The sequence below is a fragment of the Aythya marila genome (genome assembly GCF_965140915.1).
Source record: "Aythya marila genome assembly, chromosome: 13".
NCBI classification, from domain to species: domain Eukaryota; kingdom Metazoa; phylum Chordata; class Aves; order Anseriformes; family Anatidae; genus Aythya; species Aythya marila.
The window spans coordinates 4513333-4532690 of NC_139054.1; the positions used below are offsets into that span (position 1 = coordinate 4513333).

At 34.5% G+C, this 19358-nt stretch overlaps 1 protein-coding gene across 4 annotated transcripts in view; it reads left to right on the forward strand.

Moving 5' to 3' along the window:
* PCDH11X (protocadherin 11 X-linked) overlaps positions 1 to 19358 on the forward strand; it is a 472078-nt gene that overhangs the window by 30484 nt on the left and 422236 nt on the right. For 3 of the 4 annotated variants that reach the window (XM_082771004.1, XM_082771006.1, XM_082771007.1), the window contains exon 2: positions 17857 to 18440. In XM_082771004.1, coding sequence (XP_082627130.1) covers positions 17901 to 18440 — 540 coding nt within the window. In that variant the 5' untranslated portion in view covers positions 17857 to 17900. Of the gene's footprint in view, positions 1 to 15738; positions 15765 to 17856; positions 18441 to 19358 lie in introns of those variants that run through there. The other variant, XM_082771005.1, reaches the window with a different exon arrangement.

Consider the following 19358-nt stretch of genomic DNA (forward strand, 5'->3'; position numbering starts at 1 on the left):
GTAAACTGAGAAAAGGTTAATTAATACCAAATCAAGAAGTACGGCATGCTTCAGAATGCCTTTCGTCTGTCCCACCATGAAAATACCTTACAAGAGCAGGAACAGTATGAAGCTATTTATATCAGCCCTACAGTTGCCTCGGAAATTACCTATTGAAGAAGGTCTTTTTAAGGACTTGTGTTCATTCCCTTTAAGACCCCTTAATTTGCCAGAGACTCAGCTCCACCTGGTAACATTTGACCTGGTTCAAGATTGCATTCAAAGGGGAACTAATCTAGATTCCTTAGCAAGAATATAAAAGAAAGCAATCACAGTCTTTTTAAAACTTGCAGTGGTTGTGGCTGGGTATCTTCACCTTGTGATTGTATTTTCCCAAGAGCCTTTCTCCCAAAGAAGAGGTTGGGATGCTATTGTAATGTCAAATCTGACTCACTGTTACAGTTACTATTAAAAGTTAGCAGCTGTAATTAGTGGAGAATTTTGAAGCTGCAGTGTTGTATTGTCAGTTGTAACAGCTTTTAATTATCTTATTTTTTTCTTTAAAGTGATCAGCTTTGCAGAAGTTGAATGTGCTTTTATCATTTTTTACTCTGGAAATGAGCTGACACATTTAATATAATTTAGATAGAAATACTGTTACTGCAGAAAACAATTGGAATCTGTTAACTTTTTGTAGGATTTTGAACACAGGAGACAGCCATAGTGCTTAGAGGGATTTTGCCATCATCCAATTAAAATAGTCCTCCATTCTCTCTAATACCATTCTATCTGGTCTTAAAATGCATAAGACTAATTACATTAGTGCACAGAGGCTTGCATGGCTAATACTATTGGCCATTTCCTCAAATAGAAGAATTAGAAGTGATTAACCACTTTCCAAATAACAGTAGTGTTTCTACTGCAGGACTAGATTTGATACATAGATATGCTGGAATTTCTACGTTCCTCTTGCAGCAGTACATGGTACTCGAGCTTTGAACAGATGCCACTGTTGAAAATACAACTGCCCACTCCATTGTCTCTCCAGTATGCTTTAGCTCATCAGAAAACCAAAACCTTTTGTTGTTATTCCTAATCTGGTTTTATGCTGAGGATAGAAAGAATAAAGACTGAGCCTTATAGATTAGCCTTCTAATAGGACAAGGCTTGTTGTGCATGACTTAACTCTCCTGAAGTCTTCCCTCCCTATCAGAAAAAGAAGTTTGAGGTTTCCAGGGAAGGACCTTAGTTCTTAAAGATCTGAAAGAATACACTCGGTGCAGGAGATACTTGTGAAAAAGAGTCTGGTTTATCAGACTGTTCAGTGGCATGCAGCAATCTAGGAGGCTGGATACAGCCAAAGAAACGCTGCGTAGTATTGTCATTTTTGGCAGGCAGCATCCTTGTCAATATGCATGAGCACTCAGAAGAATGAGAGAACCTGTCACCCAAGGGATGTTACACGCTGATGACAACAACCAGTCACAGGTCCTCCACTCCAGACACGTGTGTAGATTAAGCAAGTTCCTTAACAGTCATCACTCTTAAAGGAAAACTGCTAGGCAGCACAGGACAGACAGCATTGATAGTGCTGCCATTCCTGCAGCCAGCATTGACATTTTCACTTCTTGGATTCAGCTTCAACGTTGATTTCTCAAGACTGAGAAAAGTAAAATTTCTGTCAGCCTGTGAAAGACCAGCAAAACTGAGAATTAATCCTTGTATATTGTCCACTATAGCCCCATTAGAGATCAATTTAGCCCATGATTTTCTGGGAAGTTTTGGGAATGCTCTCTCACTACATCTCATGATGGTAGTAGAGGAATTTAACATTCATTCATATACAATGAAAAATCCATAATGGGTCATATTCATGGTCGTGTCACAATCTGGTTCATTTACTCTTTTTAATTATCACAGGTGTTAGTGGCTCTATCATCCAGTGCCCAGATTTGAGGAGGCAGAGAATAAACAGTAGTTCTATTTTTTTATATTTTTATTTTTTGCTATTCTTAACTTTTGAGTAGGGATATTGTGGATCAAATCACAAAAGCAGAAGTTTCTAGTCAAGCAGGTATGGATGTGTTTCCTTGACCCTTCTAACACTGGCTACTGTAAAATCATAACTGAAAATAAGACTATACCGGACTATACCGTTTCAGAAAGGATAATTTTTTTTTATTTTTTTTTTTACTGTGTAACCTTAAAATCTCACAAAATGGTACAGGGGAATTTGATTGTATCAAATGAAAATTTTAGATAGGTTACAAACACTTCATTTTACTGAATGCTTTTCATTAGTTCTTCTTCATGTGAACCATGTATATATAAATGCACAGACATATGTTCTAACTTTACAAAATGAAGCAGAAAGATAAGTTTCAGTGTATTATACTTTCCAGAATAAACAGGTTTTAGAAATAGTATTCGACTTGAACTTTAAGAGCACAGGCTGAGATAGCCTGCACTGGATACACATTTCCCAGTGCTGTGAGAACCTAAGTCCCACTGGAGCTTAGGAGGGCTAAAGCATTGGTTCTCCCTAAACCATTTGTGATTTCACTTACTTTCACTGAGCCGTATCCAATTAGAATGTTTGAAAAGTAGTTTATAGAATTTGAATAATAAAATATTTTCAGTATCTTCTAATAACTTGGAACATAGTCTTACCACAAATATCGCTGTTCCAGGGAAAGCATAGAAGGTAATTTATAACTGAGTATAGAAACAAAGTCTTTGTTTATGTTGAGGGACTATTGTCTGCTTCTTGAGATTATTAAATTTTCACTCCAGTGAGTGTACAGGAAGGCAGTATATCACCAAGATGAAATAGAAAGCTTAATAGGCACTGTATCTCTTGATGTTTACACAAACCTTGCCAACTATCTTAAAAGAAGTTGAATTGGTCTCTAAAATACTGACACAAATGAAATTAGGAGGAAATTCCCCTTGCAATGGTAATACCAGATGTGTCATTCACACTATTAAAATTCTACATTGTTCTTCAGTCTATTAGATGAGAAATTATGTGTCCAAGAATAATAGAAAATCTTAGTTGCAGAAAAAGATTTGGCATTTATTTTTTCAGCAAGAGGTTGAAATTGTACAAGTAGCTTGATTACTCACAAAATTAGTTTTTAAAGAAAAGGAGTCGATCTTTCATAACAAGAAAAAGGTGTGTATCTATTCCATATTCAAAAAAAATTACAGGAAACTGTCAAAATCCCACTTTATGGGAAAAAATACTGAATTCTCCTATTTTTGTAGAAATGTAACAAAGTAAAATGATTTTGATAGCCAGTCAACCAAGTGTAGTGTTAATTCTTAGCAAACTTATAAGATCATTAGAGTACTTGTTACTGTTAGGCACTAGGTGGCCTGCTTGCTAAAACATAACAATGAAGACTTACACAAAGACAATTTGCAAAAGCACTGGGTGAAAATAAATAAAGAAATAAAGCATCTTTCATTTTTAATAGAGGATGATACATTTGAACTATCACATGCAAAGTCATATGTGCATATATAGGAAATCTAAAGATAGTACAACCTACTTAAATCCAATTTAGCGCACAATTATTTTGCTCTTTTCTTGCAGATAATTAATATTTAGTTCTCTGTACATTTGCTTAAGGAAGACCAGGAACTCATTCATATTCTAGTGAAAACATTCTTCTCTTACTCTGCAATGTCTTATCAGTGCTGGTGTTGTTGAGATATCAGCCTATATGCGACCTTTTTCCTTTCCATTACTATAAAAGCTCAAAAGTGCCCACAAACAGAGAGGATATTAATCTGTGTATTCTCCAAATCATAAGCTCTTAGTTCTTTTGAGCAAAGTTAAAAACTAGCAAATAAAAGGTAGTTGTAACATTTGTTTTAGAAACTTACTTGGGTTATTGAATTATGCTCAGAAACATGAAAAGGGTCAGTATTACTTAATGCTTCTAAGGAGCAAATGTAAAAACTAACATTTTAAGAATGAGTTGCTCACATACACTCAATCCAATCTCAGCATTCTACAAACAAACAACAATAACAAAATGTAATTAAGTAAACAAAGCAGCATCTTGCTTTTTTTTTTTTTTTTTTTTTTTTCTTTTAAAATAACTGAAGTCTAGAAGTAATCTGTACTCCTCAAGTCTTGCAACCTGAGCCCTGTGCTGGAACAAAACATGATAAACTCTTCATTATTTTCAGCAATTTTAAAATTTTCGTTTTTTCGTTGCTGAGTGTCATTAGTGGAGATAAATACTGACTTGAGGGGTGTTAAGCTTAAGCTTTCAGACATTTCCTTTTATTGAAATAAAACAACAAATTGTATAATTTGCATTACTTTAAATTTTATGAAATAAAATTTTTGATACTAAAAAATAGTTTTACTGTTCAACTGTATTGTTAAATACTTAACTATAGGTTTATTTAAATATGATTATTCAACCTTTTAATTTCAGGTCAAATGCAAGATTAATGAGATGGCTGAATTTCTAATGATTGTTTTATCTATCTCTGATAGAATTCTAAAATATTAGCAGTCAAGGAGAGTGCAAAGCTTTTACTGTTCTCCAGAGACCATGTGAAAAGCATACATCTGAATGTAATCTGCATTCCAGACAACACTATTTTGGTCATCAGCTTATTAGAAATTCATCTTGCAGATATTTTTTAACTGGATTCCCCTAATGTCTCTGTGTTGAAACTAATAAATGAAGAAACAACAGAGAACCCCACTGCACTGGTGTCTAATTGTATCAGAAAGGATGCTGTGTGACTAGCATAATTACTTGTTTCCTTTTTCTCCTGAAATCATATGAATTTAAACAATGGATTCTGATAACTGAATATATTTTTCCAGGAACAAACAAACATATATATCTCAAGCTCATATTTGTGTGTTTTAGTCTGAGTAAGAGTAGAATACACTAACAAATACATGGCAGAATACTCTTGACACAGTAAGTTCCATGATGTCTCATTTTTTCTGCTACAAGAAAACATTGCATGACGATAGAAGAGGAACTACAAGTATTTGTATTTTTGTGATTTGATCAAAAAGTGTATGCCTTCACATTCCAGACAAGCCTGAACATAAACCTCTTGAACTGATTTTAAAAAAAGCAGACTTGTCAGTATCCCTCAGATACAGAGAATTATTCTCCATTTGAAACAATGCAGCATCCATCCACACTGTACACTAAGGAATAATATACCTCCTCAAACTCTGTCAGAAAAAGAAAAAAAAAAAAAAAGTGATATGTGGCACACAATCAAAAAAAGCAAAACAAAACAAAAATACATCACTAATGCTGGTATTGGCAGTAGTCAACAAATAGATGATATGTATGCTTCTACTGATGCATAGAGACACATCACTGTGAGACATTATACTGCCTCTAGGAAATCATCATCTCTAGATATGAGAAAATAGGTGTCATGTACCAAGTCTCATAAAATACAGTGGAATTGTATTAGACAAATAGGCCTGCAAAAGCCATAGAGACATAAGGCATTATATCACTCTTTTTAATAGTGTCAAGTTTGAGAAAGTTCAAAATCTCTCATAATACTTTACAATATGTATGGGACTACTGTCATTAGGTTCCAGTAAAGTATTCCAATAATCTTGTTAAGTCATTTAATATTTGGGTCCTAATAGTTATTATTAATAATTATTAATAGAAATTGTGGCTACTTTTCAATACCATAATGCTTTAATACATCCAGACCCTATAGCAGAACAGAACGACTGTGTTTGGAAAATTTGCTCTAAGGCTTAATACATACCACAGATGATGTAATGTTTGAATTTTGACAGATTTTTGTAACACAACAGCAAGTTTTCTTTACTACACACTCTGGGTTTGAATTTTGTAAGTTCTGAGCACCTGTAATTTTACTGGAAATCATTAAGAGTTCTAACTGATAACTAACATAAACACCATCAGAGGATAAAGATTTGAAATATTATTTTCTCTACACACTTAATCACAAATCAATATTTCTAATTCTTACACCGGTAATTGAAGGAGCAGTTAATCTTATCACTGTTGTTCTTATACCTCATCAAGCAGCATACAATTATGTCCTTCAGTCATTTGCGTTGATCTTGCTGAAGTCATTCAAAACAACTTTTGTGTATAAAGTAAAACATCCATTTTCTTGGTAGGTCTTAGATTTGGAGGCATAATTAGCTGATGAAAAGGAATACTCTTATCTGGTATTTTCATAACATTTCTGTTACAACACTAATACAAACATCTAATCTCCAGAAATAACTGAAAAGCCTTTGGTCATTTCTAGTTGACTGAAACAGCCAGTATTATCATAATGGGAAGCATGAAAACTTACAAATGATACAGTATTTAATACGATCCCACGTTATTCAAAGATTCTCTGTGTTGTGATTACTTCAGCTAGTAGGCTGGTGTGTGGTTTTTCATATTTTTTGTGCTCTTTTTCTATATCTATATATTTCTTTTGCATTTAAATAATAAGCTGTTTTCAATGGGGAAGTCATTCCATTTATATGCAAAATTAGTTTTTTCACTTGGGCTTGTGGAGTACTGGCATGACGTTTAGACAAAATAGGGAAAGACTACACCTCTCCTTTAAACCTTAATAGTTATTCACACTATTCCTTTAAGGCTTTCCTCATTTAATTCCTGCATTCAAGAACCAATATTCCATTTTCTTCAAAAATGCTCTGTGCAGGGCACCAGTAATGATAAAAAGCATCATGGGTCCATAGTATTCTTTCAGAAAATGCACTTCAATATAATTTTTAAAAGCTTTTTCATGAACATCAATGATCTATAGGACTCTGATATACCAATGTATGCTGTTCTCATTGTTAATGTAGTGGGGTCCTCTTTTTCTCATTAAAAACCTTCAAAGAAGCCATTCATCCTTGCAGCATGTCAGAATAATGTAGAAGGAGGTATGACAAATAAGACCCCAAACCTGCCTGTTATAGATTACAACCCTTAGTCTATGCCACATGTGGACATTATATGATTCTATGATCATTGGCTGACCACACTTACTCAATGGACATGTGTATTTCTAGCAAGAAATATTTTGTACATCTTCAAAATCCCCTTTTATTTAATTGTAATTGTTGACAAGTTTCAGTGAGGAGGTAGTGAAGAAATGCAAATAGCACATTTTCCATTATTTAAATATGAATTCATAGGGAGGAGTCATAGTATCTTCAAAAAAAATGTGGATTCCTGTAAAACTTTAAAAATCATTTTTTCTGAGATTCTGTTAAGCATCTACTATACCACAATAGGCTATAGTCAAGAGTATAGCTCATTTTGATATGGCCTGATATTTGTAATAGAATTTAAAATGAAGAATTCAATGTTGACACATAAGATTCTATGTAAATACTGAATAAAGTTCTGTTGTTGAGATATGTAGGCTCTCTCACATTACTCTTAAGATAACAGGGCATTGAAATTCCAAAGCAAAATGGAAATTGAAAATCTGGCAAATTTTGTAAACCCTGCAGAAGATGCATCTGATTTCAGTAGGCTCTGAATCAGTTTAATAGGAAATTGTTTCCCAGATCCTCCACTATAGAGGTAAAACAAAATTTGAAGTAGAGGATTGGGTCCTGCACATCAATTTGCTAGAATACATTTAATAGTATCTTTATAATTCTGTTCCATCCAATTCTGTGACTTTTTCTATTTTTATTATTTATTCTTTTTTTGTACAAATAGTCCAACTGAATGTTGGTGCATGTTTTCTTCCAAGTCTAAAGAGCTATGCTCCATCATTTCCACTGGATAACTTAGTTTTCAATCCCCTTTCCAGAATCACTTTAGTGTAGTGCTCCTGGCACAGAACTTCAGTGCTTTGAGAAGCAATCCATGTGTTTGCAATCTCTACAGCAGTTTGGGGATCTGTCAGGATGTGAGAAGCTATGCACTATAAAGTATTTTACCAGAACAGTTAGAGGATTGCAGTGGTGGTAGGGCTTTTTGGGGAGTTGGTTGGCTGAGGGGGGAGGGGTGTGCTTCTGCTTTTTTTTTTTTTTTTTTTTTCCCTGTTTAAATAGCAGAGAAAAACAGTTTATATTTTTATCTATACAAACTATAGAATTAAATGGTTTATTATACATATCAATAAAGCAGTAGACTTTTTAATAATTAGAGTGAAAATTCTAAAATATTTAGACTAATTCTCCTGATAAATGTTGGCACCTTTATTAGTTGTGCATATGCCCATATAGTCACTAAAAGCTCAGTTCTATACCATTAGTATATAAAGCATTACATTTTGTTGAAATTCATACCTAATTTCCTATTAATCCTCTGATTAAAAGTTACATCAAACAATGTGAAATAACTCAATTTGCAGAAATCACAGTATAAAGTAACCGTTGCTGTTACTACTAGCTTTGATTACTTGCATGGTAGCAATGCATTGAAACGAAGGACACTTTATGCTACAGAGGTATAGCAAGGAGAGAATTCCTCCTTAACATTAGAAGAACAGTTAATTATAGACAGTTGGGTCACAAGGAAATAATCGGATGGTATTACTGAATTTGAGTGATAGAAGAGCATGAGAGATAAATGCATGCTGTTAATGTTGTAAGATACGAATTTTGAGGCTTGATCTTATGGCAATTAACTATCAGTCTTGGATCAAACTCATGCTATTTGTGTCCCACTTAGTAAGTAATGAGAAATCTTATTTCAAACAGATTTCCTTTCTCTTTTATACACTTTTATTTCCTATAGTAAGTAGAGGGAGGAGGGTGGTTCACTTTTCCTCGTAGAGTTTTCTAAAACCACATGGCACTGCAGCTGTTATTGCTAACATCTTCAGTGTATACAGCACCTTTCATTTTGGAAGATCCCTGAAGTGCTTTGCAGCACTAAATACGGGAATTATTTCTCATACCACTGAAAGTCTATACCAAAAGCAGCTGTACCAGCTGTAGGGAGGCTGGTGGCCTCCGCAGGAACATTCCAGAAGAAGGCGGTGGCCCTCACAGCACTGTCCCACCTTCAGGCCTGGTGAGGGGGAAGTGTCAACAGTGATACTGCCCCAGCCTCCCCAGAATTTATACCACAAGGCCTTCCACAGCTAGAAGTACTGCCTCTGTCTGGGCATCCAGGTGAGGAAAAAGGATGGGTTTTCCTAAAAGAGGCTGGTGTGCTGTGGAGGGACCGGTAAGCCCTGAAGCCAGCTGAGCTCAGGCGAGCCTCTCAGGAAAAAACTGGCCTGCCAGGAAAGTTAGTGGAGTGATGTCTACTTATTCCCTATTTCTTTTTTTCTTTTTTTCCCCCCTGTCCTGTAGCAGGTGTGTGATTCTGACATATTCTAATAAAACTTCTGTTCAGGTGGTTTTGTTCTACCCTTGGAAAAGTGCTTGCTGTCTGATGTTACCTTCTCATAAAAGAATCTTTTGTGTTATATACTGCAATGTTCTATTTGTGTTATATATTTAGGTGGGGAAAGTAGCTAAGAATCTGATTACTTTCCTAGCTTTGGACTTATATACAACTTAAGAGACTTTTTTCCACTGTTGTAATTTGTGTGTGTGTGCATGACATTCTTACAGCTTCCAGGGCTGTGTTTAAATTTGTTATTTATAAATATTTATTCTTTTGTATTGCATCTGTGTGTTGCATGTGACAACTTTGGACAAACAGGCTGTTTACTGGTGAGAATTGTACGCCAAAATACAGAAAACCTCTTTTGTGATATGCTTTATATTTTAAACTTTTGATCGGTACCTTCTAGTTAAAATCTCATTTACATTTAAGCCATCTATTAAAACGACAAAAAATCCCATATGAAAATGGATAGCTGCACTGCTAGTGCATGAAAAATGTTTAGTTTCTTATCTAAGTGATTCCATGAGAATCTTAAAACTTTTTTTTTTTTTTTTTTTTTTTTTCTGTATTTTGTAAACCTTTCCTTAAAGGCAGTGGGTTGAATAGGAAACATTTTGCTGCTGTGAAGTTTTTGCAGGAATAACAGAGTAAACGTGAAATTGCCTGTACCGTTTTATTCTTATGCTTATTTTTGTTATTGTCAGTAATAATTTATTTGATTCTTAGCTAGTTATTAATTATAATTGTGACTAATTGAATACATTAATTAAGGACTGCATTAGCATATGAAGTTTGTATGTTTGAATGTGTTCATTCATGAGCCTTACAGCATTAGAAATGGAACAGAAGTGTCCATTTTTACAGACAGAGGAGAAGCTGGAATAAACAAATCCTAAAATATGTTTTATAAATGCCTTGTTACTGTAATCTCCTAGTCCTACATCATACGAACACACTGAGAAGATAATAGAGGTAAAGTCCAGCACCTCCTTTCCTTTCAGGCTTGTACTCAGAAGACCTTTTAAAAAAATCTGAGAGTCAACTTCGCAGGATGCCTGGGCTTTTGGGAGTGTGTTATGCTGAGATAGAGAGAAATTGATGGAAATATGACAGTTTAAGACTAAAAAGAGAATCTACAGAAAGAGTAAGGTTCTGATATTAATTGAAATTTAATACATGAATCCTTATACCCAGGGGACAATTTTTTTTTTTTTTTTTCTTTTCAGAAACTTGATGCAACTAGTGCAATATTGCAGATACCTGGGTTTAACAAGGATTTCAAAATGTAAATAGTTTTTCTTTTTATAGTGCAAACCTTAATTGGAAGGAAAAAATACTACTTTTTTCTAAATGTTTTGGGAACAATACATTTAAAAGTGGAATTTTTGAGAAGTTTATGTTAATTCAGTTACATCGTCTCATTGTTTTGAACTGAAGGGGGTTGAGGTTAGAAGTGGTCTGATTTCTGATAGCCTACAATGACAAAATGTCATTATGCATATGCCTGGGCTCTAGTCAAAATCATATTTACTGTGAGTAGGTAATAGACAATATAGCATTCATCTGTAAGCAACATTTCCATTTTTATTCAGAAATACTTGAATCGTTTAGTAGGCACTGTGAAGTGTATTTTTTCTATTCAATAATGAAAGTTATTAACTGGCAGCAAGTCAATAATGCAAAATGCATTATGTATGAAACAGGTGATCTTGACAATCACTGCTTCAAAGGATTTGACACAAATGACTAAAATCAGATTTACTTTCTCTTTTGAATAAAAATGCATTTGAAGTTGAAATACATCCAATGATCACATATGTTCATGTAATTTCTTTTTGTGATATCACATGCCCTTGCCATTAGCTTATGGATGATATTTCTTTGCTTTATTAGAGATTTAATTTTCAGATTTGAGGCATGAACAGATTTTCAAGGAATAAAACTAGAGCAAATTTCACTTAATGCAAAAAGGTGTTCATGTGTTGAAAAACAAAAAAAATAAGAAAATGACATTGCAAAAAATCAAGTTACTAATAGTATGATTCACATTGTTTTTGAAAGTTTGTCATGCTCTACAATTTCAAATATGTATTCACTAAAACTCAGTGCTGTAGCTTTGGAGTTGTAGCATTCGGTGTTTAACAGAATTGTTTGCTTTTTTAAATGGATCATGGTGTTTCTGTCAAAGAATACTTATACAGCTGTGCTTATCATCAGGGAGATCTTCACCATTTTTTCCCCAATATTTCTGTCCTCAACCCTTAGCTTTCTGTGCAGCTCTGGTGCAAACCTGTTTTCAATGCTAATAGCAGGATCTACTATTTCCTAGAGCTGACAGCTCTATAAACTTTATGCCGCATATTCTCACAGTTTTTTTCAATAAGTTACAGGGTATTTTGATTATATTTGCTGAGTGATTGCTATGCGTTTTCCCAAACAAGGATTGTGCTTACCATTTTAGTAAAACAGTTTGACAGGGATTAATTTGGAACAATTAAAAGAAATTACTGTTTATGCCAGATACCAAAGTGATTGAGTTCAGTTTGTCTGTACAGCATAATTACTGCCTGTTGTGTATTTGTGGTTTTGCTCACTGTTTCCAGCATCTTGATAAAAGTTTTAATAAGCACTCCTCGTATTAGTTATAGATTAGTCTCAGGAATATGTAATTCAGCTTCAGTAAGCTTGTTTTACACACCTTGACTGCTTCTTCATGTGGCTGCAGGAATCTGTCCTTTGCCTGTTAACTTGTAATTTCTTTAGCTAAAGAGTATTTCTTAGCGTAGGGGGAAGGGGTAGGGTAGGGTAGGAGGAAGGAAACAAAAATAAACCTAAAAATACTCTGTTTCTAAAGCAGTGAAGGCTGAATCAGGAGAGCATGGAGCAGCAGAAGCAAGTTGTTTCACGGTCATTTAATTCTTTTGTTGACTTCAATGGGTGTTAGGTGGTGTTTTCATCTGGTGATAGGAACTTTCAGTTTCATTTTGTTCATCTCTGGAAAAAAAAATCATATTAAAGAAACATCATTGAAGTCAGTACCATCACACTAATAAAAAATAGATCTAAGAATAAATCAGTCCTTTAGTGGATTTAGAGTAAAATCATATGAGGGAATGAATTTGAAAGCCTTGAGAATATAGCAAATTGTCTGTTCCTCTTTGAGGTAGGTCTTTCTCTTTGAATATGATCATGAAGTATATTATGTAGGGAGTGCATTAGGTGGGAAAATACTGATGGCTGCAAAATAATTTCACTTTGAAACAGTTTAGAGTGTGAAAATGAGTTAAGGATGTTTGTTATCATTTGCTTCTTCGGTGTTAAAAAGAAGAGGGAGATTCCTGCCAGGCTATAGAGTGTTTCTTCTTGTCATCAAAAAGTGGTAAGAAATAACAGTAAAAGCTTTACTTTTATTTTTTTATTTTTAAAAAGGAAATAAAGGGGGAAAAAAAGTTAACTGCCATCAAAACTGGTCAGTCCGAAGTAAAATATTGTATGTAAGTATGATGAGGGTAGACATTGTTGTATTCAGCTATGTTAGTGACTTACACCTAAAACCAAACCAAACAAACAAACAAACAAAAAACACAAACCAAAAATCTGTGGTACCAGAAAACAGTCCTAATGGTCTATCAGCTGAGAGTTACAGAATAAAATTGAAATCTGTATCAACATCAAAGAGGATTCAGCAATTCAGAACCTCTGAAATACAGAACTGTTTCATTGTCAGTGGGCACTTCAGAGGGAGCCTTTCTGAACTGTAATAGTTACAAATAGCTCAGTCTTCAGTTAGATAATATTATAATTGTGCTACTGTCTGGAAAAAGAGAGACCATGTCACGAGGATCTTTTGCTTTGAGGAATACTCTTTTAACATAGTTATTTCAATACGCCTATTTAAGGGGTCAAGGGTTGCTAGCAGCAAATGAAAGGGATATTATATTGAAAAGAAGTGGTATAATAGCTAAATTAGTCTATGTAATTAAAATAGTTTGGGAATATGAAGATAAGAATGGGAGTAATTTTCATGGTTTCTTCTGTATTGTTATTTTTCAATGTTTAGATACTGTAGCAGTTGTGAACTTCAATGCAGTATTCCCAATTCATTTAACCAGCCTATGCTCCTTTTTTTTTAAGTGTTGTTGAATGTTGGAGCTTACGACAGGTGTTTCAGACTTGAGCAACTCTATTTATTCTGTGTATTTTTTGTTTTTTATTTCATCTCTATGTTTTGGTCATCAAGAAAGGTTTTTTCCACACACTGTACTGTGACTGACCTTCTACGCAGCTCCTTTCTTTTTTCCTTTTTGTATTTTTATCTTGCTTGTCTTTCTCAGTTCATCTCTTTTTCTACCATCTGTTATTATTCACATGCTCTCTTTTGACAATTTCACTTAATGTTCCGTTTTAGTTGACTGTGTCATCCTTATTTGCAGTTTCCTTAGCCTTTCATTTTCTTCCAGGATTTTAGAATTCTAGAAATGCTCAGATTTCGTAAATGTCTTTGAGAATGATGCTTGGTTGTTGGAGAGTACCTCCTGCTCCTCTCTTCTTTGCATTGCTGTTGCCATAGTATTCACATCAGTGCTATGACACAAATGACAGACAACTTACAGCTATAACTACATAAATAGGTTGCTTACAGAACAACACTTTTCTCATGGCGTAAGGTGTTCATCGTATGTCTGAACAGAAGACTTGAGTAATGTTGCTCCCCCCTGCTCCACAGGGTCACAGAGGGCCACAGGTATAGAATAGTTCTCAGATGTTCAAAGCTGCTCCTTGAACTGCTTACAAAGGCAGGTAATGACCATTTAAGGACAGTTTATTATCCAGAAGTTCAAGAATGATAAGTCATTGCTGTTTTTTTTTTTTTTTTTTTTATCTTAAGACCAGACAGTTTTCTACTAAACTCCTAACGTTGCACGTTACATGTCTATGCTATTAGTTTTTCAGGAAAATCTACAGGGATAACATACATTACAAAAAGTTTTGTTAATATTTATCTCACATGGTTTATAATAATGGTGACTGTTATTTCCGTGTTTTACTATATTTTTTTAATACAAAATAAATATAGTTTTTATAGAATGGTTCAGGCTTTGACTCGTTTTAAAAAAGATAACAATATACTAGTACTGAAATACTAGGAAATTCCACCTCACAGTTTTCCTGATTTACCTCTTTGAGTGTTTTTTTGTTGTTATTTTGTAGTCCGTAGAACCTTTACTGTGGCTAAAACTGGAGTTCATGGAATTCTTATTAGTTAATTTTAAATTTAAATTATTTACTGGTACTATCAGGAATTTCAGAATTGATTTGGAAAACTTTTTTCATGAACCCTTTAGAAATTTTGACTTGTGTACTCACCCTGAAATTATTTTCTAAAACTTTCTTGATTAAAAACAAACTTTTGTTTCTAGTGCAATTAAAATCCCCTGTATCCTCAAAACTAGAGGGAGAGGAGCAGTGTAACATTAATAACCTTGTTAATAATCAAAAAATATACTATATAAATTTATTTGGAAGATATATGTACATGTATATGCAATATTTTAATCAATTATTATGATTTATAGACAACTCTATCAATATTATTACAGAATAATTTGGGATAGGGCAGGGAATTTGGTTTATTTCTAAATTTGTTTCATTTAAATGCACAGAAATGAACTGTAGGCTTAAAATATGACTCCACGGACATCAGGATCCCTTTTTATTTTCTTAGTTTAACTTCTAATAGAGAAGGAAAAATTGACACAATTGTGCTTTCTAGTACATGCAGGACATGCTGCTATTCTGAAATTTAGTTTTGAAGAGGTTTAAGTATCAAGTGTTCGCAATAACCCATACATTTTTGTTGCTGTTTTGTCTGGAAACAATGTAATTTATTTATTTATTTATTTATTTATATAAAATATATAATATATATATTACAGAATCACAGAATCACAGAATTTCCTAGGTTGGAAGAGACCTCAAGGTCATCGAGTCCAACCTCCAACCTAACGCTAACAGCCCTCCACTAAACCATATCCCTAAGCTCTACATCTAAACGTCTTTTGAAGACTTCCAGGGATGGTGACTCCACCACTTCCCTGGGCAGCCTTTTGAATGCATGTGTGCAACTCCTTTAGCAAGTAATTGTTAGAGATGTGCTGACAAATAAAATGCACACAATTAAAAATATTATTAGTCAACCTAATATATTTGTACAATATCACCACAGTTCTTTCATTAAACTCATGCTGCTACCATACTGTTACTGTTAATGATAATCAGTATCTGCTGATGACTTCCCTATTTACATATTTAAATGGAGTTTAGTATTGTAATGGATTTATAAAATGCCTGTTTGTAGAACACTGTTTCTTCACTCCTGAATACCTGTTCGACGTATCATGCTGACCTGCTGAAGTACTGCAAGTACATGTAAGTCAGTGAATTACTGAAATAGTGCAGGTAATGCAGTATCTATGCCACATAAACTGCATATGCAATTCTCACCGCTGTCAGTAATCTTATTCAGGTTAATTGAATTACTCCAGTGAGTAATGCGTTTTTTCATAAACGAAGACTTGCAGGATTCGATTTTTCTATCATGTTGTTCCTTATGTAAAATCACAAAGCCAGAAAATGCTTTACAGTTAAATCCTGTTGCTGTGGAAAGATACACCTTGCAGATCTAGTTGGAATGTTACAGGAAGTTACTCTCACTGAAAAGCAGGTTGCAGAGTTGAAATGGAATAACTATATTAGTGTTCCTAATCTGTCTCACTGTAAAGTGAAATGTTTTAATTTAAATTACCGGGAAATGATACTGCTGAAAGGCAGTAAGTAAAGGGCGAAGACAATTACTGCATTCAGTAATTTCTTAAACAACTGCAACTTGGTCCATGGGAGTAAATCACTCTATGCTATGACAGAGAGAATAAAATCAGAAGCGGAAGGGGAAAAGTAATTTTTTTTCACCTGAATGATGGCAAGAATGTAGGTGTGCTAATACAGCTATATTTGAAAAAGACGCTAACCTGGTAGGAGCTGAAATTTTACTAACTAAAAAATTATTTCTAGAAAGAACTCTTGAATGCTTATCTTGCAAAAATACTATTCGAGATTATTTTAAATTTTGCAAAGGCAGAATGGTTTAAAGATAAGGCAAAGCAGCATGTTCTGTACGTGGAGCTAGATACATGTATGTTTTTCTGTAGAAGTTGTCAGCTGAAGGCATTTATCTGTATGTACCTATGTCATCCCCTTCTGTTTCTGTCTTTGTAAATTTAAGTTTGTTAACAATCTTGAGATGAGAATATATTGTTAATCAGAAATTAGATTGAAAAGTACAAAATGTTATTTTCTTCAGCCCTAAACAAACCTGCATCTCATTTTAAACATGTTGGTGTCTCAGAGTATTTAGTTCATATAGGAGCAGATTTCACCAGATTTACAATTATATAACATTTCGTTCATTTCAGTCTCCGGTAGATACATTAAGTACTGTCACATACCAGAAGGGAAATTATTCCTGTGAAGTCTGTCTTTTATTTATTTATTTCAATCAAAGAAAGCAAAAGAAATCCCACTGTCTTGGAAATTATCCAAGTATTATTGCAAGTACCCAAGACAGAGATTATTTACAGGTATGGTGGGCTGTTGGAGAACTGAGACTGATACAGGGTTACCCTTGGTGCTAGGAAAAATCTTTTAGCCTTATTGCTATGTTGAAAAGTTCCAGCGTTTGCTGTGCTCCTTCTTTGTTAGAATTTGTCCACTGTTGCAGTTTTAGACACCGAATCCAAATTTCAATGAATTGAATGGTAGTATTTCCATTTATTTCCAAAGCTCAAATTGGATCTTGTCTCCTAAGAGAAAAGGACTGCTATATTACTGTCCCTTTGCTAGAAAGACTTCAACTAACTGGTGGCTGAAGTTCAGTATCTGCATTAGGTTTTCTTGCTAGTTTAAGCTCCTTTACTAAAAATAACAGCAAAGAAATCTGGTGAACAAATATAATGAAATTTTGTCAGTGCAAAACTTGGGGGCAAATTAAGACAAGTATTCTTGGTTTCCCATCTCTAAGCAAGTGGTATAAAAAGATCTTCTCAGCAGATGGTTGCTTGCAAACTCCTTTCCTACATTTTTCCTTGGAGACAAGAAATTGAGGATAAAGTGGCAGAGGTTTAGGAAGGTAAAGGAAGAGGTTTTCTTAAGGAGAAAAGAGAAATCTAATGGTGGAGATAGAAATAATGATTTATCTTTGTTTTTATTTATTTGTTCATTAATTCTGATCCAATTCTAAGATTTCTACCTCAAGTATTTAGGAAGCAGATGGAAGTAGAAATATATGCAAAAGATTTTATATGTTTTCTGAAGGATTGTTAAGTCAAATCTCATTTCACTAATTGGGTTTTCAGTCAGTTCAGTTTATTTGTTGTAGAAAGGGTAGTCCTTTCATATCTTCATCATTTGAAAAGCACAATATTCTGTAATTTTTAAAATATTTTCTCTCTTTTCCTTTTTCCAGCTACTCTTGGTATTCTACACAAAAATTCATTAGTCATTCTGGAAATGGACTTGCTGTCTGGAACCTACCTCTTGGCAGTCTTATTAGCCTGTATTGTATTTCAATCTGGCGCACAGGAGAAGAATTATACAGTGCGGGAAGAACTGCCTGAAAATGTCCTCATTGGCAACTTGCTCAAGGATCTTAACTTAACGCTGGACCCAGACGTCCCCCTTTCCTCACCGTTACAGTTCAAGCTTGTGTATAAGACTGGGGATGTACCGTTAGTACGGGTGGAGGAGAACACTGGTGAGATATTCACAACTGCCAACCGCATAGACCGAGAGAAGCTGTGCTCTGGCATCTTTAGTGAGAATCGCTGCTTCTATGAGGTGGAGGTTGCTGTTTTGCCTGATGAAGTTTTCAGACTGGTCAAGATCAGATTCCTAATAGAGGATATAAATGACAATGCCCCACTCTTTCCATCAACAGTTATTAACATCTCTATACCTGAAAACACAGCAATTAATTCTCGCTATTCTGTTCCATCTGCCATTGATCCTGACATTGGTGTGAATGGTATTCAACATTATGAACTTCTTAAGGTGGGTTTCTTCCGTTCTTCTGTGTTATTGTCTGTCTGTGTTACTGCTGACCAACAGAGACTGCCAGTTGCCAACAAACCATTAGAAATATGAAGCTGTTTACTGTAGTAGTGGTGCACTGTAGATAACTGTCTTGAAATGCTAACCTGAGAGCATTATAGTACATCTTACATTCACTCTGTAGAAAGCTGTTTATGTATGTGTATCTGTGTAACAGTGTGAAACATGCACATCTTCATTAGCTTTCAACAGGCCAAGTATTTGTTCAACTTTGGCTAACAGTCTTCTTGAGCCACCAAAAATATGTTCTGATCGCCACCAATGTGACAGACCTGAATGGAACAGCATGTTGTGTCTCCATCTTGTGTGACTGTTAGATCTGAGCTGTATAACTTAACCAGAAGATTTTGTGATGTGTTTGTCATAGAGAAGGCATCAAATACCAAGACAGACTATTCTATTCTGGAATAGCTGATCTGTATACCAACGAGTTATGCTAGAATGGACAGGAATCCAATTATCAAAGTAGTTTTGTAATGTTTGGTCAAACATCATGTTTGAGTAGGAGCAACTCCAAGATATGCCTAAATGCAAGGATAAGAGTGCCAGTGGCCTAGGAAGAGCAGATATGTCATAGTCTAGCTTTTACCCTTTCTAGCTAATGACAGGAAAAGTCTGGAATTAAGGAACAAAAGAACAACATGTTAGCATGTTACAACAGCTAGGAAAGGTTTGAAAAGGTGTGAAGTTTGAATTTACTTAAGTAGAGAGTACAAGGAAGAAATGTAACCTAAAATGATTGTGTTACTATGTGGGAAGCTGAAAATGCCTTTACTTCCCTTGATTTGGAGTAGGAAACTAATGGGTAGTTAGCAACCAGGTACCCTCATCACTGATTGCAGGAATACAGAATATACA